At 37.0% G+C, this 24,345-nt stretch overlaps 9 protein-coding genes and 1 pseudogene across 9 annotated transcripts in view; 6 read left to right on the forward strand and 4 right to left on the reverse strand.

Moving 5' to 3' along the window:
* Positions 1–24,345, reverse strand: part of LOC104727006 (NAC domain-containing protein 102) — a 96,770-nt gene that overhangs the window by 28,331 nt on the left and 44,094 nt on the right. The gene's annotated exons all lie outside the window — the stretch shown is intronic.
* Positions 502–2,988, forward strand: LOC104727013 (amino acid permease 4). Its single transcript, XM_019231580.2, has 6 exons — positions 502–794; positions 967–1,261; positions 1,366–1,459; positions 1,536–1,750; positions 1,827–1,966; positions 2,071–2,988. Exons 2-6 carry the CDS (start codon positions 967–969, stop codon positions 2,725–2,727), a joined length of 1,401 nt encoding a protein of 466 aa, XP_019087125.1. The 5' UTR covers positions 502–794; the 3' UTR covers positions 2,728–2,988.
* LOC147935615 (uncharacterized) lies at positions 5,686–6,306 on the forward strand. Its single transcript, XM_087473067.1, has one exon. The coding sequence runs from the start codon at positions 5,686–5,688 to the stop codon at positions 6,304–6,306; it is 621 nt and encodes a 206-aa protein (XP_087329193.1).
* Positions 6,601–7,056, forward strand: LOC147935616 (uncharacterized). Its single transcript, XM_087473069.1, has one exon. It carries the CDS (start codon positions 6,601–6,603, stop codon positions 7,054–7,056), a length of 456 nt encoding a protein of 151 aa, XP_087329195.1.
* LOC147935617 (uncharacterized) lies at positions 7,145–7,759 on the forward strand. Its single transcript, XM_087472076.1, has one exon. It carries the CDS (start codon positions 7,160–7,162, stop codon positions 7,757–7,759), a length of 600 nt encoding a protein of 199 aa, XP_087328202.1. The 5' UTR covers positions 7,145–7,159.
* Positions 8,428–12,367, reverse strand: LOC104727015 (ultraviolet-B receptor UVR8). The gene is made up of 12 exons (XM_010446005.3): positions 12,037–12,367; positions 11,663–11,849; positions 11,418–11,564; positions 11,241–11,322; positions 10,675–10,830; positions 10,132–10,305; positions 9,811–9,882; positions 9,554–9,625; positions 9,342–9,460; positions 9,070–9,155; positions 8,929–8,981; positions 8,428–8,801 (listed from the first exon to the last, which is right to left on the reverse strand). Exons 1-12 carry the CDS (start codon positions 12,128–12,130, stop codon positions 8,721–8,723), a joined length of 1,323 nt encoding a protein of 440 aa, XP_010444307.1. The 5' UTR covers positions 12,131–12,367; the 3' UTR covers positions 8,428–8,720.
* Positions 15,075–17,584, reverse strand: LOC104727016 (serine/threonine-protein phosphatase 7). The gene is made up of 6 exons (XM_010446007.2): positions 17,263–17,584; positions 16,453–16,871; positions 15,875–16,366; positions 15,643–15,789; positions 15,444–15,551; positions 15,075–15,352 (listed from the first exon to the last, which is right to left on the reverse strand). The coding sequence occupies exons 2-6, from the start codon at positions 16,846–16,848 to the stop codon at positions 15,257–15,259; spliced, it is 1,239 nt and encodes a 412-aa protein (XP_010444309.2). The 5' UTR covers positions 16,849–16,871; positions 17,263–17,584; the 3' UTR covers positions 15,075–15,256.
* On the forward strand, positions 17,592–19,274 carry LOC104727017 (vacuolar protein sorting-associated protein 20 homolog 1). The gene is made up of 6 exons (XM_010446008.3): positions 17,592–17,889; positions 18,146–18,298; positions 18,423–18,575; positions 18,688–18,771; positions 18,868–19,009; positions 19,100–19,274. Exons 1-6 carry the CDS (start codon positions 17,788–17,790, stop codon positions 19,123–19,125), a joined length of 660 nt encoding a protein of 219 aa, XP_010444310.1. The 5' UTR covers positions 17,592–17,787; the 3' UTR covers positions 19,126–19,274.
* On the reverse strand, positions 19,392–22,308 carry LOC109124436 (histidinol dehydrogenase, chloroplastic). The gene is made up of 13 exons (XM_010446009.2): positions 22,032–22,308; positions 21,764–21,876; positions 21,615–21,667; positions 21,428–21,500; positions 21,219–21,320; positions 21,023–21,124; positions 20,859–20,930; positions 20,714–20,776; positions 20,581–20,622; positions 20,433–20,492; positions 20,240–20,350; positions 19,953–20,123; positions 19,392–19,867 (listed from the first exon to the last, which is right to left on the reverse strand). The coding sequence occupies exons 1-13, from the start codon at positions 22,105–22,107 to the stop codon at positions 19,493–19,495; spliced, it is 1,413 nt and encodes a 470-aa protein (XP_010444311.2). The 5' UTR covers positions 22,108–22,308; the 3' UTR covers positions 19,392–19,492.
* LOC104727019 (uncharacterized) lies at positions 22,406–24,173 on the forward strand (annotated as a pseudogene).

The raw sequence follows: 24,345 nt of genomic DNA on the forward strand, positions 1-24,345 counted from the left end.
CATTAGCTAAATTATCCCGATCGAAAATCCATGATAAATACTCTGGACCTCTATCAAATCATTCTAATACATTATGCATATATGTTCGAAGATAGGAAATATATCGCCCTCCCTTCATGAACCGTATGAATTACAATACATTATGCATATATGTTCGAAGATATTTCAGACCATACTAATTTGAAATCGATGGATACTGGTAGTGAAATCAAAATTATAATGCGGTAATGCGGAATATATTCCTTATATAATAGATAAACAACATAAACCTAATTTAGCTGATGTCCTAATATATATAGCCTAGGGTTCGGAAGCATTTGAATTAAGAATGAATTTTGTTCATTATTATTTAGTACGAGTGATTAGATCGAATCCAAAAGGTATGGAGGCGTAAAACAAGCATTTGATATTTTTTTTACGTATCTTGAAAGAATAGAGAAAACAAAAGCATTTGAAAAAAATATTCACAATATATATTGAACGTTTAGCCAAAGAGTGAATATTAATACCCACTCTAAAATCCCACATCAGATAAACAATGAAATAAATGTGTATGGCTTATGTGGCCGAATTTTACAAATCTGACCTGTATATATGATATTATTTATAAGAAATAAAAAAAGATTCCCCACTTTTGATGGCTTATAAAAGGTGATGAACCAAAAACAATCAAAAATGCAGCAGCAACTGCTCTCTCCTTATTTCTTTCTTTTTCTGCATAGGCTTTTTTTGTGTGGGTTAAGTTTTGTGCATAGCCCTAGTCTTAAAGCTTAATAATCTTCATATAAGAGAAGGTACTAGTATATACAACAACTACTCTCTCTTGAGTCTTGAAGTTGTTTTTTTTTTTTTTTTTGTATATATAGAAAACTATAACCGCCAATAGTCGTTAGTCAACTAACAGTATTTCAAAACTAGTGAGACCTCTGATATATAACTTTGATTTCTTACCTACAAAACCTGCAGATGGAAGCTCCACGGCCAGCTTTCAAATGTTTCGATGACGATGGCAGGCTTAAACGTTCAGGGACGGTTTGGACCGCCAGTGCTCATATTATTACGGCGGTGATTGGATCTGGTGTTCTATCGCTTGCATGGGCCATTGGTCAACTCGGTTGGATCGCAGGTCCTGCTGTGATGTTTTTGTTCTCTTTTGTCACTTACTACTCTTCTACTCTTCTTAGCGACTGCTACAGAACTGGAGATCCTGTCTCCGGGAAGAGAAACTATACTTACATGGATGCTGTCCGATCAATCCTAGGTATCTACAACATTCGATTCTCTCTGTTTTCCTACGTGCATGCTTTTGGTTGCTCTGTTTTTGCTCTGTTTCGTGGGTGTTCTGAAATGCTCTGTTCCTGTCAGGTGGGTTTAGGTTCAAGATCTGTGGGCTGATTCAGTATTTGAATCTCTTCGGTGTCACGATAGGTTACACAATCGCAGCATCTATAAGCATGATGTGAGTCTCTTTTCTCATTCTCTTGGAACTAAAAATAATGATTCAAAAAGCCTTAAAAACTTGGTGAGCTTTGCAGGGCGATCAAGAGGTCCAACTGTTTCCACGAGAGCGGTGGGAAGAACCCGTGCCACATGTCGAGCAATCCATACATGATCATGTTTGGTGTTACCGAGATCTTGCTCTCTCAGATCAAAGATTTTGACCAGATTTGGTGGCTGTCCATTGTCGCTGCGATCATGTCCTTCACATACTCTGCAATCGGCTTAGCTCTCGGAATCATTCAAGTCGCAGGTAAAAATAAATGAAAAATCTTTAAGATTCTTTCTCAAGAATCAACAACACTTTAACTAACTCTTATGGGTTTCAGCAAATGGGGTCGTCAAGGGAAGTCTCACAGGGATTAGCATAGGGGCAGTGACTCAGACACAGAAGATATGGAGAACCTTTCAAGCACTTGGAGACATCGCCTTTGCTTATTCATACTCTGTTGTTCTTATCGAGATTCAGGTAAAATATAAAGTGAAATAGTATACGAGTGTTATTATCGGTTTCTAAATGATTTTACAAAACAAATTGACATATCTTGTGGGGGTGGTGGTGTTTTCGAGTAGGACACTATAAGATCTCCTCCAGCGGAATCAAAAACGATGAAGAACGCCACAAAAATCAGCATCGCTGTTACAACGACGTTTTACTTGCTATGTGGTTGTATGGGCTATGCCGCTTTTGGAGATGCAGCACCGGGAAACCTTTTAACCGGTTTTGGTTTCTACAATCCGTTTTGGCTTCTCGACGTGGCCAACGTTGCCATTGTAATCCACCTCGTAGGAGCTTACCAAGTCTTTGCTCAGCCCATTTTCGCCTTTATTGAAAAACAAGCCGCGGCTAGGTTTCCCAACAATGACTTGGTAATCAAGGAACATGAAATCCGAATCCCCGGTTTGAAATCACCGTACAAGGTTAACGTTTTCAGAACGGTTTACCGGAGCGGGTTTGTGGTTTTGACCACCGTGATATCGATGCTTTTGCCGTTTTTCAACGACGTCGTCGGTATTTTAGGAGCGTTAGGGTTTTGGCCTTTGACGGTTTATTTTCCGGTGGAGATGTATATAAAACAAAGGAAGGTTGAGAGATGGAGTATGAAGTGGGTTTGTTTGCAGATGTTGAGCGCTGGTTGTTTGATGATCACGTTGGTCGCAGGAGTTGGTTCCATCGCCGGAGTAATGCTTGACCTTAAGGTTTACAAGCCGTTCAAGTCTACTTATTAAACAAAACCATGATGAGGTTGAAGTTGAAGAAGAAGAACGTTGGAGGAAAACAAACAAAAGATACAAATTTGGTGGCTAATTTTAATATATATTTCATTTGGGGAAATGTGAATAATGTAAAAGTTTCTTCGTTTCGTATAATTTTTATTTTGCGTTAATTTATATACACATAATATATCATGTGTTCTCAAGGTAAAATTAATATGTTGTTGTTATTTATAAAAATAATTCTGAACCAAATGTGGATTTCAAGAAAACAAACTAGTGAGACTTCTATAAATAAAATTATGTATCAGATAAATTTAGAATAACTCAGATTTGATGTCATTTGTTTTTTTTTTTAAAAACATCTGAACTTTTTATATATTGATATACATGAATTGTGGTCACGTACTTACAACACAACACCTTATTCGAACCAAACCATTAAATTAAAAATGTGACTTTCAAAAAGTCAAGGGAGATACAATCTAAGGGAGCACTAAACAGCAGAGGACAAAACTCTCTCAGATTCAAAGAACTCATGCAACCAAACCGGTAACCCATCGCCATATAGGATTTTGAACACGAGAATCCCTAGAAGCACGAACTTTGAACTATGAGAGAAGCTCTTCTGTTTGCAGCACCTTGATGTTCACTTATCAACATTCTCCAATCTGATTAGATGTTATCCAACGCCAACTTCATTTCAGAATATTGATAGGAGAAGAAGGGCCAAGCTTTTGGTCATGCATAATAGTAATATTGTTATGAAAATTGAGGGGAAATAAAGCGAGAAAATGTTGGGAATGGAAAACTCGTGGAGGAGACACGACGAATCATTAGAAAGTTTAAAAGATGCGACTTGGAACTGAAAAAAAAAAGGTAATAACATGGAATCGAATCTAAATGACATATCGATTTCGAATAGTTAAGAAAGTAACCCGACACATAAAGTGAAACACTAAAAGAGCAATTTGGATGGTTTTCCTTTAAAGAGGAGAATCACCCAATTAATCAACCAATAGAATTATTTTTCACTAACGACAAAAAACATTAGCTAAGTTACGTTGGCGGATAATATATAATGTAGGATCTTCTATTTTTGTTTGACTTCGGATTCTGAAGTATCCATATCATATAGTCTATATAATATAATTTCATCATGTTCTACTTTTCTGATTGAGCTGAGATAACACTAAAAACACTAAGGTTGTGAATGGTTGTACAGTACGCTTCGGACAAGACCAAACTCGGACCAGTCCGCAGTTAGTACGCCATTCACCATTCCAAACTAGTATGCACTTCTCCATACTATACAACTCCATACTAGTCTGGAATTAAGAAAAAAAACTGCAGACTGTGTAAATTATACTATTGGTCCGATTATTTCAGTTTACTCCATAAAAGCTCCATACCAACTCCATACCAATAGTAAAAGTTGGGTAAAAACGTGTTCAAACTAGTTGGATCCTAGTACTTTTATCTCCTTGGTTAAAGTTGTGTTTCTTTGTACTTTCTACATATATGAATATATATAAATGCATTCATAAATTTTAAAAGTCACAACAAAAAAATCATATTCCCAAAAACAAAATTTAGATCTAGAGAGGACTCTCTTCTCTTTACTCATTGAAGCTCTTCAATCTAAAACTCTTTTGAATCAACCATTTATCTCATCTCAAATTCATAAGTAAGTTTTTTTTTTCTCACCTCATTTTCTTTTTAGTTTAGTTTATAGTAGATATTTGAGAATTTATTAGTTAATTTTTTAAACATGATGAGCTAGTTTATTAGTATATATATATATATGATGTTTTTAGTTAATTTTTAGTTTAATTTTATATTTATTAATAACTTCATATTGTTTGTGATTATAGATATGTAATCACAAGGTCGTAATATGAATGCAAACATGGATCCTCCTATACGTAGATGGGTAAATTTTATTGATTCAAGCTTTATTTATCTATCTAGTTTAAAATCACGTGTATTGTTTAAATAAATATACACAACTCAAATATACACCTAACTTTATTTGCAATAATTGAATTATATTATTATTACTCTATACTAATAATATATTATTATTATTACTCTGTACTAATAATATATTATTATTATTACTCTGTACTAATTAGAAAAAACCGGATCGAAGATACACTCTTGAAGAAGAAAGAACTTTGATTGAATTATACGATGAAGCACTAGCTTTAAATAATTATATGTTTAAAGACCCGGGACAACCAGAACGAGCATTTCGTAAGTTCAACGAAAAATTCAATCAAAACATGAAGTGGACAGACTTAAGATGTAAATTCGATGAGTGGAAGAAACAATATAAAACTTGGGTCCTCTTACAAGGCAAGACTGGTATCACGGTAGATCCCATTAGTGGAAGAATTGAAGCTTCAGATGAGTGGTGGAATGATCGTATAAAGGTAATCTATTGTTAAATAATGTTATTATTTAATTATTTGTAGGTTTTTGTTTTCCGATTACTAATGTGTTGTTTTTTTTATATAGGAAAATGATAAAGTGAGACGTTTTCAACGAGAACCTCCTAAGTTTTGGGAAGTCATGAGAGTATGTTTTGCAAATCTTGATGTGGGTTCTCAACGTCAACACTCGGTGAGACAAAGAAGAGAAGAATTAATGAGTGAGAATGTGAATGATATAGAGGATACAGAAGATGCAAATGATGAAGAAAATGATGATGATGTGGGGCTCAGCGAAGTGCGTGGAACTCAACATGAGAATGAAGTGTATCGTGTGAACATTTACGATGAGTCCCAACCTCCCTATCAATATGCACATGAGGGGTCTCAAGTACCTGAACGTAGAGGGAGACAAAGTTCAAGAGCCGCTCCATATTCTTCCGTCGGTGGTGGGTCACTTCGAGGGAGTGGGTCAAGAGGATCTAGTGGATCATGAGGGCCTCGTAGAAGACAAAATTTTGAATCAACCATCCATGAGACAATGTCGACCATAAGGGATTTTCAGAGAGAATCTTTTGAACGATTACGTCCTGGTCATTATGATCCTGAAGATTATGACGACTTTAATACTGCAGTTGAGCTCCTGAATTCATTAGAGATACCAGAATACATGGGTAAATTCTACATGAAATGTCTTCACCTTCTAAGACATGATCGTTTTTGGCGTCGACATTGGATGAATGCTTCTCATTTTCCTACCACGGAGAGTAGGTATTTGTTTTTGGAATCATTAACCCAATGTACAAGATATGGTGAGGAAACTGGGACCCCTCAACCAAGTGGATCTTCTAGATCAAATGGACCATCGTCCAGTGGCAGTGTCTCCGCTAGTAGTAGCCAAAGATCGTTCAGTATACCGATTAATCCACCGGTTCCAGAGTTCCGCCCTCCAGGATCACAAACAGGCTTTCAAGGTTTAGGATTCTCTAGTTTTTCAGGGACACAAGGAGAGTATCCCAATCTAGGTTTTCAAACACCAGGAAGAGGAGGAGGATTCTTTAACATCTTTGGACAAAACGACCCATCTACATCTGAACATCCTTGTGTTCCAGCTCGTCAAGCTCTTTTTCAAGACCATTCACGTGATGAAGAAGATGACTAGTTTTATTAGAGTGTTATAAGTAGATTAATTGATAAAATTAGAGTGTTATAAGTATATTAATTAATAATAAGAAAGCTATTATAAGACCACATACTACAACGTATGTACCCATATTATTATGCACGTACTATTATATAATACAACATATCATTATGCATAAACTAATAAAACTAATGTTGTTATTTTTTTTATTTTTTTTTGCAGGTTTATCGGATTTGTCAATTGCAATCACAAGGAATTCAAAATTTATCTGATGCAGAAAGATTTGAGCTATGGTCTTTGGAAAATGAGCAAATGGAAGATTTACTTATACAACCTACATTAGATTACTATGAGCGGTATATTCATAGAGGACCGTACCAGACAGGGGGAGGATTAGGATGGCAGAATCTTCGAGACCGTATTCAAAATGACAACGCTGCATGTCTCCAACTATTGAGAATGTCATTTGCTGCCTTTACAGAGTTATGCAATATTCTCAGTCAGAATTATGGTTTACAACCTACACAAAATGTTAGCGTTGAAGAGAGTGTAGCTATGTTTCTTCGAGTGTGTGGGCACAATGAAGTTCAGCGTGATATTGGCCTAAGATTCGGACGTAATCAAGAGACTGTGAAGAGAAAATTTGGTGAAGTGTTGAGAGCTACTGAGTTGCTTGCCTTTGATTACATAAAGACGCCTACAATGCAAGAACTACGTCGGATTCCACAACATCTTCAAGCGGATCGACGATATTGGCCCTTTTTTTAGTGGATTTGTTGGGGCAATGGATGGAACTCATGTATGTGTTAAAGTCAAGCATGAACTGCAAGCCATGTATTGGAGTCGACATGATAGAACAAGCTTCAACGTAATGGCAATATGTGATATGAATATGCTATTCACATATGTTTGGAACGGAGCACCCGGTTCATGTCACGACACAAGAGTACTCTCACTCGCTCAAGATGGTGATCCTGAATTTCCATTGCCTCCTGGAGATAAATATTATGTGGTGGATTCAGGATATCCAAATAAGCAAGGTTTCTTAGCTCCCTACAGATCATCACGAAATCGGGTTGTGAGATACCACTTGTCACAGTTTAACAATGGTCCTCCGCCAATGAACAAAGAAGAGTTATATAACAGATCTCATGCATCTTTACGTTCTATTATAGAACGAACTTTTGGAGTATGGAAGAAGAAGTGGAGGATTCTTAGGGATGATCCTAGATATGGTTTGGAAGTGCAAAAGAGAGTAATTATCGCCACGATGGGACTCCACAACTTTATTAGAGTTTCGAATTTTTCGGATACAGATTTCTTTGAAGATTTTTCAGAAGTGCATACAGAAAACGAGCAAAATGACTCAAATGAACAAGATGAGGCCGAGAGAGAAGATAGACCATATATGGCAAACATACGAGACAATATTGCTGATATGTTATGGGATAATCGAAATAATAGATTTTGATTTATAATTTTTAAAAACATTTTGTAATAGTTATTAGTTAATTATGAATAAAAATATTATTAAAACTGTTTTTAATATTTTTGTACACACCATTCCATACCATAGTCCGATTTTTACCATTCATAATGGTATGGTGTTATACATACTATTGTATGGTATTGTGCATACCAATAATTACTCCATACTACAGTCCATTCTACTACATACTAAAATGTTAGTATGCACTATGTAGTATGGAGTGTATGGAGCAACCATTCAAAGCCTAAGTACGTAACTTTAATTCTCGTTTCACTCTTAGACCATTTGTCCATTTCCAATGTATATCTCAATTTTTTTTTTAAATAAACTAACTCTAAAATAAAACAAAAGTTAGTGTAAAAAAATAAAAGTGAGAATAAAGTTACTCTATATATAGAACAATCTGGAGCAAATATTGCTCTATAATAGAGTTTTGACTCTAAAATAGAGCAGGATTAGAAATACCCTTACAAAAAATTTTAAAGTAGAGTTAATACTGTTACTATTATCTTATTTAGTTTTGATATTCATTTTATATATTTAATATAGCACTCAACGAATATTGATTTTTTCTTCAATTTTCACATATTTTAAGAATTATCGTAACTATCTCAAACATACGAAAAAATAAAGAACAAAAAAAAAACATCTTTTAGGAAAAAACATGGAACCAGAAGGCATTATTATGGGTGAAGGAAAAAAAAAGTACCGACACTAGAGACTAGTACACGGGTTACAGTTTAGAACTCCACAATGTAATAAAAAGAGTCAATATAAGGAAGCATTACAAGTTACAAACTAGAAAACAACAACACAAAGCGAATCCCAAACTAGATAGACATACTTTAGAACAAACCTCAACCCAAAAGAAATCATTGGAAAACCTTCGAACCCAACCGAAGAAAAAGAGAGAACCGAGAAAAAAGAAGGAATTGTTTCAAACTCAAATTCGTACACGCTTGACATCAGTTTGTGGGACACTGATATCACCTCCATTCCCTTTGTTTGAACCATCGGTTAGACCCTAACAAACAAAACCACAAACAATCACTTATATACTTACTTAATCATTGAAAACAATCCAAGATCTTGAAAGGCTTGCTTTCATCTGGTTAAACTTTATTAGAAACAAAAGAAAAAAAGAAGCTTACAGTTTCATCAGGAACAACCGCATATCTCTCTGAAGGTGACACCCAGCTTTTCCCTGGCAACAAGCCCATGGAAGAATTGAAACATTAGATCACTTGTTGTATTGTTTGACGAATAGTTAAAAGTGGTGTTTCTATAATTACCTGAAGATGGATCAATATTAGAAGATTCTATATGTTGTCCCCTTGCTCCATCCACGCTCAGTGCCTCTATAATCTTTGGAAAGTTCCTATTATACACGAAACCAGATATCCATTTCCCATTATCAATGCTGGGTATTGAATGAGATAGTAAAGCAACGATTTTGGTGGAAACAACGATCTAGATGGCCAACTTTCATATTTCAGATCATTACACCATGATATGCAAATTGGAACACACAGATTTATGAGCGTCTAGATGATCACACTTTTACCTGTCAACGGACTCTCCGATGCCGAGCTGTCCATTTGTACCTCTACCCCAAGCAAACACATTATTTCTTTCAGTGACAGCCAAAGTATGTCTCCATCCACATGAGACTTGAACTACTTTCTATGAAGTTTCACAAAAATATGTGTACATTAGAAAAGAACCAAGTTTCACAAACAATGTGACAAGCTGCTTGGTCATTGTAAGACAACATACCTGATCATCGGGAAATCGCACTTGCACAGGAGAACACTGATCAAAATTATTGCCGACTCCTACTTGCCCAAACTGCAGGTTAGAAGAGAGACAATTAGGTGCTTGTTTTATTCAAGAGTTACTTAAGTAACCCAATATACGGATTTTGTTGCTTTCTTAAATTACCATGAATGCATAAAAGAAACTGAATGCAAATATCAGATGAATGTGTTCTGATATAAAGTCCAGATAATAACTAAAGACAAGAAATTTTGGACCTTATTCCAACCCCATCCATATAGTTTTCCATCTGAAGTCAATGCCATTGTATGTCTCCAACCTCCTGAAATCTGAAGAAGAAGAAAAGTAAAAAAAAAAGTCCAAAAGATGTTGAACCAGACGAACACAACCAGCAGAAGCATATACAATGAGCCAAGTCTTCTTCAGCAGGCAATAGCTCTCAGAAACTTTACCAACTTTATTCACACAGCTAGAATAAGAACAATTATAATCCAAACACCATTGCTATCAAAATCTCTTGGATAATTCAGGTGTACAAATATGTATTTCAGGACGGCTATATAGAGTCTAAGTGAAACCTGGGAGATAAAACTGTTGCCCAGTGCTTCCAGTTTGTGAGGAACAAGGTGATCCTCTATGTCTCCATGTCCTAGCTGTCCATATTTGCTCCATCCATATGTGTATAATGCTCCAGAGTAGGAAACTGATATTGTGTGCCGCCATCCACAAGCAACCATGGACATCTTCTCACCCTAAAATTGTAGAGCATCAGAAAAAGTTTCAAAGTAAAAAGGTGACAATGAATGAACTAAACTTGATGTCCCCCACTGTTCAGACTTTGAATATCGAATGCCTAATACACAATATAAATTTTTCTTTGATCAAAGGATTCTAAAAGTCTTATGGTCCCTTCCCTGAGACCCAGCAAGCGAAACTAGATGGCATATATTTGTGACCTCATCAATCTATACAGCTAAACCAGCATAGTGTAGTGCATTGTCTAGGGCAAGGCTCGTTTGAACAATCTTAAGTTTATTTGAAGTATACTGAATCTCAAACGAAAGATTAAACAAGAGGCAGGTACTGAAAACAAAATAAAGAATCAGAGTCAGATAGCTTACAGCAGCAGATGTAACTCTTTCAGGAACCAAGCGGTCATTCCGGTCACCTAATCCCAAATTTCCATATCTACCCCATCCCCATCCATAAAGATCACCATCTTCTGTAACCGCAGCAGTGTGTTCTGCACCAGCAGCAACCATTTTGATTCGTATTCCCTGCACCCATTACAAGTTTGAAGTGTTGGATGTAACATAAAGGATTAACCAAACTAACTACATAAACTCACGGTCTCCGATCACTACATCTTCTAACTTACCTAGTCAGAGCAATTATAAATAGATCATGTCCTACCTTCTATCTGTGTTTGCAGATAGTAAAAGGCATAATTGCAGATATTTATTAGACGGCCAATAGTTACCACTTTTACATTCGGTAACTTAATTTTTATGATGTTGAAGACATCTCCACCAAATGTGGACCCTTAATTAGTAAATAGTAACAGTCATATTTGTATCAAGTTGCATAAATGGACCCAATTCTGAAGACAATATAGTAAGTTCAGGAAACTACAACGACAAAAAGATGCTAACATTACGGAAACAGAAGAATATATAGCGACACAAACCTCAAAGGCTTGAATCTTCCGAGGTACTAGAGAATCTTCTGTGTCCCCCAGACCAAGTTGACCATTCTGGTTGCGCCCCCAACTTTATAGACAGAAAAAAAAAAGGTGTAAAAAGGCAATGTACACAAAAGTGAGATGGCTGAGCTGCAATGAAGAAGAAGAGAAAAATAGAAATACCTCTGGACTTCTCCGTCCATTGTGACAGCCAAACAATGACTATCCCCACAAGCAATCTGCTTTATCCGAATACCGCGCAAAGCTTTGATTGGCAGGGGAGTAAACAAGTCGCTTGAGTTACCATGGCCTAATCTCCCAAAATCACCCCTGCAGAGAAACAAACACACATGGGAGGGAAGGTAAAGAAAACATATACGAAGGAAACAAAAGCATAGTAGTGAATGAAGAAGAGAAAGGAAACAAACCATCCCCAACTGTAGACCTCCAAGCCAGATTGAGAATAAGCAACAGTGTGATCAGCACCACAGGTAACGGAAACAATTTGGTGACCATCTAACGCACTAAGCTGCGTTGGAGAAGGTCGATCCTCTGCATCTCCGTGACCTAACTGCCCATCCTCTCCTCGACCCCAAGAGCAAACAATGTCACCAGCTACAATATCAAACAAAATAAAAAAATAAATAAGTGGCTTCGTCTAAATTAAAATAAACACAAGAGAATCGGACCGGAGTTAGGGGGAAAAAGGTCAGTCAGATCAAGAGAAATCGGTAACCGACAAATCAGCGAAGAGGTAGATAGAGAGAGAGAGAGAGAGAGAGAGAGAGAGAGAGAGACGTACAGAGAAGAGCGACGGAGTGGCTAGCACCAGCGGAGATGATAAGAACCTTAAGAGGAGGAGCCGTAACTTCATCAGCCACCATCTCCTCCGCCATCGATCACAACAAGTTACAGACTCAATCGAGCAGATGAAGAAGAAGAAGAAGAAGATATTTTAATTTTGAGTTTTGAGGGAATCAAATTTAATTTTTGTTTGTTTGAAAAGAAAAAAAAAAAAAAAGTATGAAATTTCTAATTTTTGATAAAATTGGGAAATTTTGTAGCTTCTCTTTCACTATCCTCTTAAGAAGAGAGGAAGAAGAGAGAGAAGTGACGACTGACGAGTGAGCGGTAGATAGTAGTAATAAAGGCGCGATGGAGATTTGCCACCTGTCACTATTTTTTTTGACTTTTTTTTTTTACTGTATTTGTGGTGAATTTGTTTTTTTACTATTTGTCGTACAGGCTTTAATTGCAAAAGGGTCCCTTTCTTCATATAATAAATCCAAATACGGACCTCACCTGTAACGTTTATTATATATACTTTTAAAAAGGAAAAAAGAATTAATTGAGACCGTTTCATATTCGCATTAACTGTATTTGATTCATTTACTCTTCTCTTTGAATTTTAACGTTAAAAGAGGGAAATTTATGCCATAATAAGATACTTACGTTTTAATTGTCTCACTGAGATTCTGCATTCAGTTGATTTTTGTTGTCCGGGATACAAATTTAATTTATCAAACGTAAGTGATCATCAGAGTCGGCCCTTACGCACAAGCACATGATCGTAACTACATGCAATGGACATATACTTTACATCACATATATATCGTAACTTTGAGTTTTGAAGTGTGTTTTACTCATTAGCACGTACGTGTAACGCGAATAGATCATATAATCACAAATCATATGAACCTAGTCATGCACACGTGTGAAAGTATAGAGAAACTGCTCTATCAAATTTTGTTTTCAATTGAAATCATAAATCCAAATGTGACATATTCATTTTGTCTTTTCTCTATATATTCAAAGTGACACATACTCTATGTAACCTTGTTTACATAGAGTAACCTTGTTTATATATTCAAAGTGAACATACAAGGTTACATATTCGTTTTGTAACCTTGTTTTTATTCTCTTTTTTGCCACGGTTACTTTACTCTATGTAAAATATGCTCTCTTGTAATTTCTCTTTAACATTTCATTTCTAATGATATTTACATTCTTTGCAAAAAAAAAAAAAAGTATATATATATATATATATATATATTATATCCAAAATGCATATATACATATCAAAAATACACAAACATACGGATGAAGTTAAAATATGGAAAGAATATGTTATGAATGAATTTCTTGTTTCATCCGAATTAACTAGACCCAATTTCATCACCCTATATGAATTGAAATAAAACCAACATTATATATGCTTGTCAGTGACAAGTTGTAACATCTTTAGTAAGAAAATTAAATGAATGAAGATATTTTTGCGCATTGTCTAATACATGCATCATATGTATTGTCCTATTTTGGCATTTAAGTCAACGAGACAAAACTCTTGATCGAGATAGTCTCTAATGTTGACATTTGTTTGTGACCGCTTTCTAATGGCTTCGACTCATCTCTCTCACACTCACACACACATAGTTGTTGCATTATCTTTTAAAATTATAATCTTATGAAATAAACGTCATTATTCAGTTTTGTGGAATAATTAAAGTGGAGATTACATGCGAAACATCTATATATAATTCAAAGCACGTGACTTCACCAGTTAGAAAGGTTTTACTGAGAGACAAGATTAGACACCTACAATAATTTAGGCTAGACATGAAGTGCTACAATTACTGCTTAGAGACTTTTATGCACATAAAAATAGAAAAACATTGTGGTGAGTTCATGTCGATGATTGTCGATGAACAAAGTACACAATAGGAAAAAAACCAGCACCCACCCACATGGGTTGTGGTTCTCTACAACATTCCGATACAAGGGTCAAGGTTAGACAACATTTCAAGGGTTTTCACTTTTCAGAAAATGTTTGTAACCATATCGGTGATGACATAGGGGAAGATCATGTGAGGGAAACTATTTGGTTGACAGGACAGTTAACTTTAAGCTTTATTAATTACTTGAGATGCCCCGTGACAGACCCTTGAAGATAATCATCCATAAGATACTAGAGGTAGCTTTTGAGTTTGTGCCATTTGAGAATGAAGCTGCTTCACGCTCCTGCCAGATTCGTTCTCTATTTAGAGAAACAAAAAAACCATTATTGGTTTAGCACTCGAGAAAAAAACGAAAAAAATTGCAATAAGTGCTTCAAAGTGCAGTGAGGAACCATACGATATGTAGCATCAACCACCACTTCATATTGTCTTTCACAAGAAGACATACATTCATCTGAACAAATTGCTACCCTATTCGGCATTTAATAAGCTGTCTTCTTACTTAGAATTTCTTAACCACAGAAATTTCACTTGGATAAGATTCCAGTACTGTCAAGATCCCAAAGGAAAACTATAATGCCGACATACACATAACTTGACCCACAAACTTCCATTTGACTAATCTACCAGTCAGCAGCACTCAGTTTTGATCTCTCTAGACCCTCAAGATTTAGGTTAACCTGACAAAACAGAGCAAAGTCTTACCGCAAGATCTTAAGTTAAACAAAATCTTTTGGAGAACATTCCAAAGTCATTACTAGGAACATACAAAAAAATAGAGAAGTCAAATGGTCTGCACCAAAACCGCATTTACTCCAGTGAGAAGCAATAGTCCCATCAATGGCCGTGTTCTTTGAGGCATCCCTTCAGCTCTGTGTTTATTTTCAAATGTCAAATCAATCAATACCGATTCTGTTCTCCAATCACCTTATCAAAACCGAAGCACAAACCTTCCATTTTCAAATGGAAACAGAGTAATCTCACCACTAATTAGGTTTTGTCAAACCGGCTTAAAGGAGGTTTACTTTGGTTTTGATTTGAAATTTTCGGTTTAAATAATAGGTTTAAGAAACTAAGAACTAAATGAAACTGAAGCTGGTTAGTATTTCTTCATCTTCCATCCATAACTTGAATAAATAAATGTCAATCCTACAAATGATTTTCTTCATTTCTTTTCTCTACATTTGCTTCCATGGTCCTTTTTGCAAATAATAATGATTAATCACAACAACTGTTAAAAAAAAACTTCATTTCAAGAATCTTCTTTTCAGCTATTTCCAAGACTGGTCAGCAATTCGGTTGTTCGTCATTGGCATCCATAGCCGACTTATCCATTTCATCATCAGAATCAATCACATTTTCAAAGTCATAATACGGATGCGCCTGCAAATTTAAAAACCAAATGTATTTATTAAAAAAAACAAAGAAAAAAACTCACACCGGTTCATTACAAGAATGGTGAAAATTTAGTTACCTTTGGTCGCGGTTTAACAGCTTCGAAACTATGAAACTGAGGATCAGAGAAATCAGGAGCCTGCAATATAATATACGCTCCTTTGTTTTTGTACCTCTCTTCAGTTGCCTACACAACACACAAAGAAACAAAAGATTAACTTGATCTGCATCTTATGATTTTTATAAAATACAAATTGCGAAAGGTGTAAAATACATACTTGGAATTGTGGATAGTCTGGTGCACTGAAAATAGTGATAAGCTTTCCAGATTCGACAGTGTGATCTATTGTATATCCTTTGTCCATTCCACCAAGACCAGTTCTCTTCTCTCTAGCATCTGGACCTTCATGTGATCTGATGATTAACTGCATCAACAATAAGTAATACATTTGATCCAAAATCAGTATTTGGGAAACAAACCAGTATCAATATTTTTTAGTTTGGTTTCACCTTTAGTTCGTATTTCTTCAAAAAATCCTCTGTACAATCAGGACCCCAAAGAAGACCAATGCCTCTCTGTTCATTTGGGGAAAGGCCATGAGTCATTGAAGGGTCAGACCATAAAACATCCCCAGGAATCAAGTTTGAACCTTCCCAAGGAGGATCAAGAACTGATCTTCGAGCTTGCATCAACTCATCTAAAGTACCGAGTTTCAAAGAGCTCGGCTCAGGTTCTAGAAGAACTACACGACGGTTCTTTTTCCCCTTTGTTCTCTTAGGCAAGACTGGGCTGCGGAAAAGCCCTCCATGTGCTGTATAAACACGTCCTGCAATTATGGAAGCCAAAGGAAGACCTTCAAAGCACCCTAAACATTTGCGGTACACATGTTTTCCCTTGTCACCGTATTTTGTAAGCACTTCCCTTTCAAAACCGTACATGGATGTACAATACTTTGATTCATGATTACCACGGAGAAGGTAGACTCTATCCGGCATTAAAACCTAAACAACCAAAAACAAATAAGCTTTTAGGAAAAAACTAAGATTTGAACCATTAGCAAAATAGCTAGTTAAGTTAAAGAGTTAACCTTCCAGGACAAGAGGACAAGGAAGGTCTCGAGTCCCCAAGCACCACGATCCACATAATCTCCGTTGAAAACATAAACCCGGTTTTGACATGGAAAGCCAGTATCTTTCAATAGGAAAAGAAGGTCATGAAGCTGACCATGAATGTCACCAACCACAACAACGTTGGACTCAGAATCAAGATCATTGATATGAACACAGTTACGCTCTTTGTGGAGGATTTTGGAAGCAGTGAGGACGAGGGAATCAAAGACGTTGACTGGCAATAGTGAAGGTAACTGGGAAGGAGGTAGATTCCATGAAGACCATTCGAAAGATGACATAAGCCCATGTACCCACTCGTTCGTGAGTTCACCTCCATTTGGCCATATAATGGGAGATGGTGGAACAGGTTCCATTCAAACTAAACTGGAAGCTCAAACTGTAAAACACAATTCATAAGGATTGGTAACGGCAGGTATTTAATACTAACATATATATATAATCAATTCAAACCACAGATAACAGTATTGATTAAACTAAAGAAACAAGCAAAAAGGAGAGTGATCAAAGACATAATTAAAGTTTGAACTTTTTTAGCGATCAAAGACAGCAGAAGATAACTCACTGAAGAGTGAGGATCTAAAAATCGAAACAAAGCAACGCGCCCTTTAACGTTCAATCCATGAGAAGATATATTGAATCTTGATAAATATATTCGTACATCTTTAAACTCAAGAGAAGAGCAGAAAAATACAAAGATCGAATCATGATTCCAAGTATTTATAATACTAAACATAACAAAGAACAATTCGGAATAGAGAAAGACTCACAGGGTAAGATGTGGAGACAATTCTACAAGATTCCAAGCTTCCAAGCTTCGATCTTGGACCTAGCTGTCCTTGAGTTCCGTCGTCGAGAACGAGATTTAGGATCTGTCTGGATTTAGATACACTACATGCTCTCAAACGACGACGTATTGAGCCAGCCAAATTAATCAAATCAGACTCATCCCAAACCGGCCGGTTTTATTATAACCTAACCTCGATAGATAGACGCTTACTTCGATTTCGGTTTTTGATTTTTCAGTGTGGATAAAATCAATCCGGTTAAATCGGTTCGATCTCGAATTAGATTGGCTCGGTCCGGTTTGTGTTTGATCCAACTGAAAAGGGGAGAGAGAGAGAGAGAGAGAGGAACCAACAACGAAAAAACTGGACTTGGTTTGAAATTGGAGAGAAGCAATTTTGGGAAATCTAGAAAATTAATCGATTTCGTCTGGATCTTGCTATATCTGTTCGTTCGAATTGTTTGATTGTGTTAAATTGTTGGAGTTGACGATAAGTGAAGAAAGAAAGATGGGGAATTTATTCGTGAAGAAACCACAGATCACGGAGGTTGATCGAGCGATTCTATCTCTTAAAACCCAAAGACGCAAGCTTGCTCAATATCAGCAAAAGGTTTTCTTTTTTTTTTTTAATTTTATTCTCTCACTTGTTAATCTCTACGTTTACTTCTTTCTTGTTATTGGAATCTGAGATCATATGGATTGTCATCATCTAGTTTTGTTTTGATTCATTCAAAACAATGGATGGTTTTGATTGTGTGTTTTTTTTAGTACTAGTGATTGAAAAAGACTCCAGCTTTTTGATTTCTTTTGGCTCATCATCTCTTTGTTTAACCAACCTCCATCTTCTCAAATTTGGCTACTTTTAGCTTGAGAAAGTGATTGAAGCGGAGAAGGAAGCTGCAAGAGACTTAATCCGAGAAAAGAGAAAGGACAGGGCTTTGTTAGCTTTAAGGAAGAAACGGACTCAGGAAGATTTATTGAAGCAGGTTGATCAGTGGGTCATTAATGTTGAACAACAAGTAACTCTTTCTCCCCCTTTTGTGTTTTATTATTTGTATCCATCATCATCTCTTTGTGATGCTTCATTATTAGTATGGCTTTTCAAAGAGACGTATTCTCAAACTGTCATGTGTTATCTCTCAGTTGGCAGATATTGAACTTACGAGCAAACAAAAGGCAGTGTTTGAGAGCTTAAAACAGGGTAATAATGCTATTAAGGCCATTCAAAGCGAGTTGGACCTTGATGATGTTCAAAAACTAATGGATGATACTGCTGATGCTAAAGCTTATCAAGATGTGAGTCAAAAACCTCTTTTTACATTTTGTTCAGAGCTGTCTAGATTGAAATCTTCTATAATCTCTTAGTCGAGCTTTCGTGTTTGATGATTATAACATTTTTGAATATCAGGAGCTGAATGCTATATTGGGAGAGAAACTATCAGAAGAGGATGAAGAAGATATATTAGCTGAATTTGACAACCTAGAAAGTCAGGTATGTTTTGTTTCATGGCTTTTTCAAAAACAAACTTGTTTATTATTATCTTTACTAGATAGAGAGACTCATTGGTGATGCATGTTTTGCTTAAAGCTTATCGTCGATGAGATGCCTGAAGTGCCTACAAAGGAGTCCGAAGAATCTGAGAAGCTGGATCTTCCGGATGTGCCAACAAAAACACCTGTCGCTTCCAATGCGGAAATCAAACCAGCTGAATCCGCCACTAAAACAAAAGGTATATCCTTTGGTCTTCTTCTTCTCCTTGTTAGGACTTGTAAGGACTAGGCTCAAGACATATTTTGTTTGGTCTGTTTCTCTCGTGCAGTTCTTGAAGAACCTTTGCCGGCTTGAGCTAGAAGAAACTGATCTGCAAGACAGACGATTTTATCATTCTTTTAGCACTTTCTATTTTTGTGTGTCTTTGTTGCTCTTGAAGTCACTGTCAAAATTGTATATTTGGAATCCTGTTGTGTTTTAATCGAAAGTCAACATTCACTAAATACTTTCCAGGCCTTCATCTGTCAAAGACTGTGCAGTCATGATATATGAACATTCTCGCATATCACTTATGTTGTAAGAACTTGGTTAAACAATGAAAAAGCAGATTAAGGTAAGAGTTTCCGAACATCTCTTATTTTATTATCAACCAATCTTAGGGAACCCAATATGTTCACAAAATACAAAAACCAGTTTTGCCTCGTTTGTCTGAATCTGAATCTCAGTTTGTTTGGGAAAGCTGTTTGGCTTCGATATCCTTGAGTCTGAGAGTGACGGCTCTCTTGTGTGCATCTAAACCTTCGATTTCAGCCATAGTCGCCACATAAGGACCAAGGTTTCTCAGACCTTCCTCTGTCAAAGATTGTACAGTCATGAACTTCAGGAAAGAGTCGAGAGAGACGCCACTGTACATTCTTGCATATCCGTATGTTGGAAGAACGTGGTTTGTCCCGCTCGCATAATCCCCAACGCTCTCTGGAGTCCATGGCCCTATGAAAACAGAACCTGCGTTCTCGATCAGTCCCTCGCATTTCTCAGCGTCTTTGACATTGATGATCAAATGTTCGGGTGCATACAGATTTGAGAAAGATATTGCCTGGATAATTGAAGAGCAAAGAGTGATGTTACAGATGTTGTTTTGAGATAGTAACAGTAAGGGTGAATCGTAAACGGTGGGGTACCTCAATCATATCTCGAGCAAATACTGTGAAACTGTGACTTAGTGCTTTTGAAGCAAACTCTCCTCTAGGAAGGCTTTTACACTGCTTGGCAATTTCTTCTTCAATGGCTTTGAGATCTACACCATCGCCAACAACAACAAGAACAACTTGACTATCTGGACCATGCTCAGCCTGGAGAAACCAAAAAAGAAATGTATAAGTTAGCCGCTCCCTGTAGGTCTGAAGAGCACAAATAAGGTGGAGACAAACTCATCTATCGAAATTTGCAACTTCTTTCATGGAAGTACCTGAGAAAGTAAGTCTGCTGCAATGTAAACTGGACTAGCATGTTCGTCAGCGATAACAAGGACTTCTGAAGGACCAGCAGGCATATCAATGGAAACCATTGCCTCGCTGTTCTGCAGTAACAGGGAAGAAAGAAAAATCAAAGAGTAGTCCAACAAATTCGAACCATTAGCAACTGAGGAAAGATATCCGTACTTGAAGAATCATCTTAGCTGCTGTAACATATTGATTCCCAGGACCAAAGATCTTCTCAACCTGCCATAATAACCAAAGCAAATTCATGCGTGCTTGGTTGGCAGAATGTTTGATGTAGCTACCGAAGCACATTAATCCTTGTTTTTACCTTAGGACAAGAATCTGTTCCCCAGGCCATGGCAGCTATAGCCTGCAAATCGAAATTGAAATTTCTACAATCTTAGAGAGAATAACGATCACCAGCATATAAACATAGGGTGAAAAGACCAACACAACCATACCTGTGCTCCACCAGCTTTGAGTATGTGAGTTACACCAGCCTTCTTGGCACAATACAGAACTTCCTGAAACAACACAACAAACTCATAAGCTAAGTGACAAGATCGCTAATTAACAAAAAAAAAAGTGAGTAATATCGAGTACTACCTTGCATATGCTACCATCCTTAGATGGTGGAGTTGCAAGCACAACTGTTTTACATCCAGCAATCTGAGCAGGCTGAGAGAGAAAGATAAATAACGAAGACCAGATTATCACAAAGTTACAAGAACAATGACCAAGTAAAAAGTAATAAACATGAGTGAGCTTACAATTGCAAGCATCAAAGCAGTTGATGGCAAAACAGCTGTTCCACCAGGCACATAAAGACCTACAGACCCAATAGATCTTGAAACCCTTTTACATCTGACACCCTAACAAAGTTAACAAGTGAATAAGATTAGTACATCATGTTCATTTTGTGAAGAAGACTTAAAAAACGTAATGTGTAAAACTGAATTGACTTACTTTCATATTCTCAACGCTTTTCTCAGTTGACTTTTGGGCAAAGTGAAACGCATAAATGTTGTCATACGCAACATCAAACGCTTCTTTTACATTGGAATCAAGCTGGAAACAAAAGGGCATCGATAGATACAGAGAAAGGAACATCATTTTCAGATATTCCAGATAAAAACTGGTTTAGGAAACTTGTATAAACAAAGTTAATCTACTACCTCAGGAATAGAAAGCTCGGACACATCTTCAACCACGTTATTCAACTGAACTTTGTCAAATTTTTCAGTATATCTGAAACGTGTTGGCATAGAAGCAAATGAAAGCAGTTAACTTCAAATAAAGAAGAGTGAAATGGAAAGACAGAGTAACTTCAAAAAATAAAGAATTGAGTCACACTTCACTTACTCTTTGACAGCAGCATCCCCTTTGCTACGAACAGCATCAATAATAGGGTTCACCTAGTAACAAACACAAGACGAGCGAGCTCATTGTCACTGGGGTAAGAGAAGTGAAGTCTCAACCAAGAAGGAAGGAAGAAGTTGAAAAAAGCTTACAGTGGTGAAAATAGATGAGAAGTCAATGCGAGGGCGTGACTTTAAACTCTCAACTTGTGAATAACTAAGTTCAGATAATCTATACGACTTCATCGCCGAGCATCTAACGTATCCTGTAAACGCAACTGGAGAATTAAAACTCGTTTCTCTATTAAAACCCCCAAAAATTCAAAATAGAATCTTGTAATCGAATCACCAAAGCAATTAGATTTGAAGAAAAAACCCAGATGAACAAAACGTCGAAATCAAATTGGAAAAAGAGAGTGACCTTTCTGAGAAGCGTGAGTTGAAATTGAGATACGAGGGGATGAGAGAAGTGAAATACGAGACAGATTGAGTGACATTTAGATTTGTTTCACCGGATTGCTCCGTGCTTCGGATTCAGTGTCGCCGGCGATTGAGTCTAATTTTTTTTCAGACGAGTTTTGACTTTTAGGGTTTATTAACACACGTGTATTTTTATAATTTGCCTTTTTTCTTTTAATATTTTAAAATTGTTTAAAATTTAATAAGATGGAAATTGGAAAATTTCCCTTTTTTATTTCTTCTTAAACCTTATATATATATATATATATATATATATATATCAGTTCGCTCTCTAACCCTAGGTGATTGTTGTGTATTCCTCTCTCGGATGTCTCATATGATGGATTCGTGTAATATTGTTCCAATGGAAGCAGAGCTGAGTCCAGGATCAATGGAGCAGTGGCTTTCGATGATAAAGGATGGAGATAAGTGCGATAAAGGCAAACGAGAACGACGATCGGAATTGTCGATGAAGGTTAAGAAACATCTCTCGGCTCTTGGTTGGGTTTTCTCTTACTATCTCAAAGGGAATAAGCGAGAGTTGCGTTTAAAGTCTCCCAGTGGAAGGTGGTTTTACTCTTTAGTCAAGGCTTGTGTCCACCAACACTCTCAACAACAAGAACAAATCGTTCCCAAACATGATGACTTGTCTTGCTCTCCAAGAAAACTTTCCTGTTATGATGTATTGAACCAGAGACAGAAGCAGAACAAGAAAAGGTCTAGGGTTGAGGATCTCGATATCAATGCCACGGTTCCGGATAAAGAGAAACATTCGTCTGGTGAATTGATCAAACCCGATCCAGATTTTGATGTATCCAAATCCAACCAACAACAGAAGAAGAAGAAGAAGATAATGAATAGAGTGGAGGATTGTGATACGGCTGCGTTTAATGGGGAGAAAGAGAAGATCAGACCCGTTGTCAATGTTGATGGATTGAAGACGGCGAGTGAAGAGATAAGGAGGCCGAGGGTAGAGAAATCTCTGAAGAAGATCTTAAAAGTGATGGAAAAGAAGCAGCAGAAGAACAAACTTGACAAAGAGTCTAAAAGATTCTGTAGAAACGATCGTGATCCGGACATGAACTGTGATGTGTGTTGTGTTTGTCACTGGGGTGGAGATTTGCTTCTCTGTGATGGTTGTCCTTCAGCTTTTCACCATACTTGCCTCGGTTTCTCCAGTCTCCCCGAGGAAGACATGTGGTTCTGTCCTTGTTGCTGCTGCGATATATGTGGATCAATGAAATCACCTGCGAATAGCAAGTTGATGACTTGTGAGCAGTGCCAAAGAAGATTCCATCTCAAGTGTTTGAAAGAAAAGCCTTGCTTTGTTTCCTCTAGAGGCTGGTTCTGTAGTAGTCAGTGCAACAGAGTCTTTTCCGCGCTTCAGAATCTCCTGGGATGCAAAATTGCAGTAGGCGACAATGGTGATTTGGTCTGGACATTGATGAGAGCCCAAACGATGATGAACACTATGATGATGAAAAAATGTCCAAGCTAGAATCTGCTGTCGAGATACTTCACCAAGGGTTTGAGCCTACCACAGATGATTTCTCTGGGAGAGACCTTGTTGAGGAACTGATATTCAGGAAAGACCGAAATGGCGTGGGCCGCGGATTTTACACGGCCTTGATAGAGAGAAAGAACGAGCCTGTCACAGTGGCTGCAGTGAGAGTGGATAAAGATGTAGCCGAGATCCCTTTGGTGGCGACATTGTCAAACTACAGGAGAAGTGGGATGTGCAGAGTGCTTATGGATGAGTTGGAGAAGCAAATGTCTCAGATGGGAGTTTGTAGACTGGTCTTACCGGCTGCACAATGTGTTGTGACCACTTGGACTCAGCGGTTTGGGTTCTCGGTAATGGAAAGTTCGGAGAGGCTGGAGCTTGTGAAACATGGGATGCTTGATTTTGTTGGTACTGTCATGTGTAGTACGTTTCTTCAGAAGGAAAGAAGAGAAGATGATTCAGCACAAGAGTCAAGCCTCACAGAATAACAAGTCTCCTGGTCTTTTTCTTATGTACTGTATGTAAGACTGGTTTCAAGTATTGGGGAGAAAAATGTGTAGTAACAACAACTCTTGATGTCCATATATATAACTTGGTACATCTTTGTCTTTAGTAACATGTGTGAGTCTATTTCTTAATTTGACATGTGAGTATATCAAAATCTATTTCAAATGATATAAATCCAACGATTGTATACAAAATCTTTAGAGAAACCAAGAAACTGTACTACAAATAGTATTTGTCTCGATGATGCTGACTCTCTACTTAAGCT

This window comes from Camelina sativa, chromosome 11, assembly GCF_030686135.1.
Source record: "Camelina sativa cultivar CO46 ecotype springtype chromosome 11, ASM3068613v1".
NCBI classification, from domain to species: Eukaryota; Viridiplantae; Streptophyta; class Magnoliopsida; order Brassicales; family Brassicaceae; genus Camelina; species Camelina sativa.

Bases quoted from the DNA above. Each gene is read 5' to 3' on its own strand.
- LOC109124436 (XM_010446009.2), bottom strand. From the start codon at position 22,107: ATGTCACTCAATCTGTCTCGTATTTCACTTCTCTCATCCCCTCGTATC. The intron at 20,351-20,432 runs GTACGGATATCT...CTGTTACTGCAG, and splicing joins CAGCTAAGATGATTCTTCAA to AACAGCGAGGCAATGGTTTC. The intron at 20,124-20,239 runs GTACTTCCATGA...TGGTTTCTCCAG, and splicing joins CAGCAGACTTACTTTCTCAG to GCTGAGCATGGTCCAGATAG.
- LOC104727013 (XM_019231580.2), top strand. From the start codon at position 967: ATGGAAGCTCCACGGCCAGCTTTCAAATGTTTCGATGACGATGGCAGG. The intron at 1,262-1,365 runs GTATCTACAACA...TGTTCCTGTCAG, and splicing joins TGCTGTCCGATCAATCCTAG to GTGGGTTTAGGTTCAAGATC. The intron at 1,751-1,826 runs GTAAAAATAAAT...TATGGGTTTCAG, and splicing joins CGGAATCATTCAAGTCGCAG to CAAATGGGGTCGTCAAGGGA.
- LOC147935616 (XM_087473069.1), top strand. From the start codon at position 6,601: ATGGAAGATTTACTTATACAACCTACATTAGATTACTATGAGCGGTAT.
- LOC104727017 (XM_010446008.3), top strand. From the start codon at position 17,788: ATGGGGAATTTATTCGTGAAGAAACCACAGATCACGGAGGTTGATCGA. The intron at 18,576-18,687 runs GTGAGTCAAAAA...TTTGAATATCAG, and splicing joins ATGCTAAAGCTTATCAAGAT to GAGCTGAATGCTATATTGGG. The intron at 18,772-18,867 runs GTATGTTTTGTT...TTTTGCTTAAAG, and splicing joins TTGACAACCTAGAAAGTCAG to CTTATCGTCGATGAGATGCC.
- LOC104727015 (XM_010446005.3), bottom strand. From the start codon at position 12,130: ATGGCGGAGGAGATGGTGGCTGATGAAGTTACGGCTCCTCCTCTTAAG. The intron at 9,883-10,131 runs GTTTCACTTAGA...CTTCTTCTTCAG, and splicing joins GCAACAGTTTTATCTCCCAG to ATTTCAGGAGGTTGGAGACA. The intron at 9,626-9,810 runs GTCCAAAATTTC...TCTAACCTGCAG, and splicing joins ATGGATGGGGTTGGAATAAG to TTTGGGCAAGTAGGAGTCGG.
- LOC147935615 (XM_087473067.1), top strand. From the start codon at position 5,686: ATGTCGACCATAAGGGATTTTCAGAGAGAATCTTTTGAACGATTACGT.
- LOC147935617 (XM_087472076.1), top strand. From the start codon at position 7,160: ATGGCAATATGTGATATGAATATGCTATTCACATATGTTTGGAACGGA.
- LOC104727016 (XM_010446007.2), bottom strand. From the start codon at position 16,848: ATGGAACCTGTTCCACCATCTCCCATTATATGGCCAAATGGAGGTGAA. The intron at 15,552-15,642 runs GTATGTATTTTA...TGTGTTGTGTAG, and splicing joins CAGACTATCCACAATTCCAA to GCAACTGAAGAGAGGTACAA. The intron at 15,353-15,443 runs GTAACTAAATTT...TTAAATTTGCAG, and splicing joins CTGTTAAACCGCGACCAAAG to GCGCATCCGTATTATGACTT.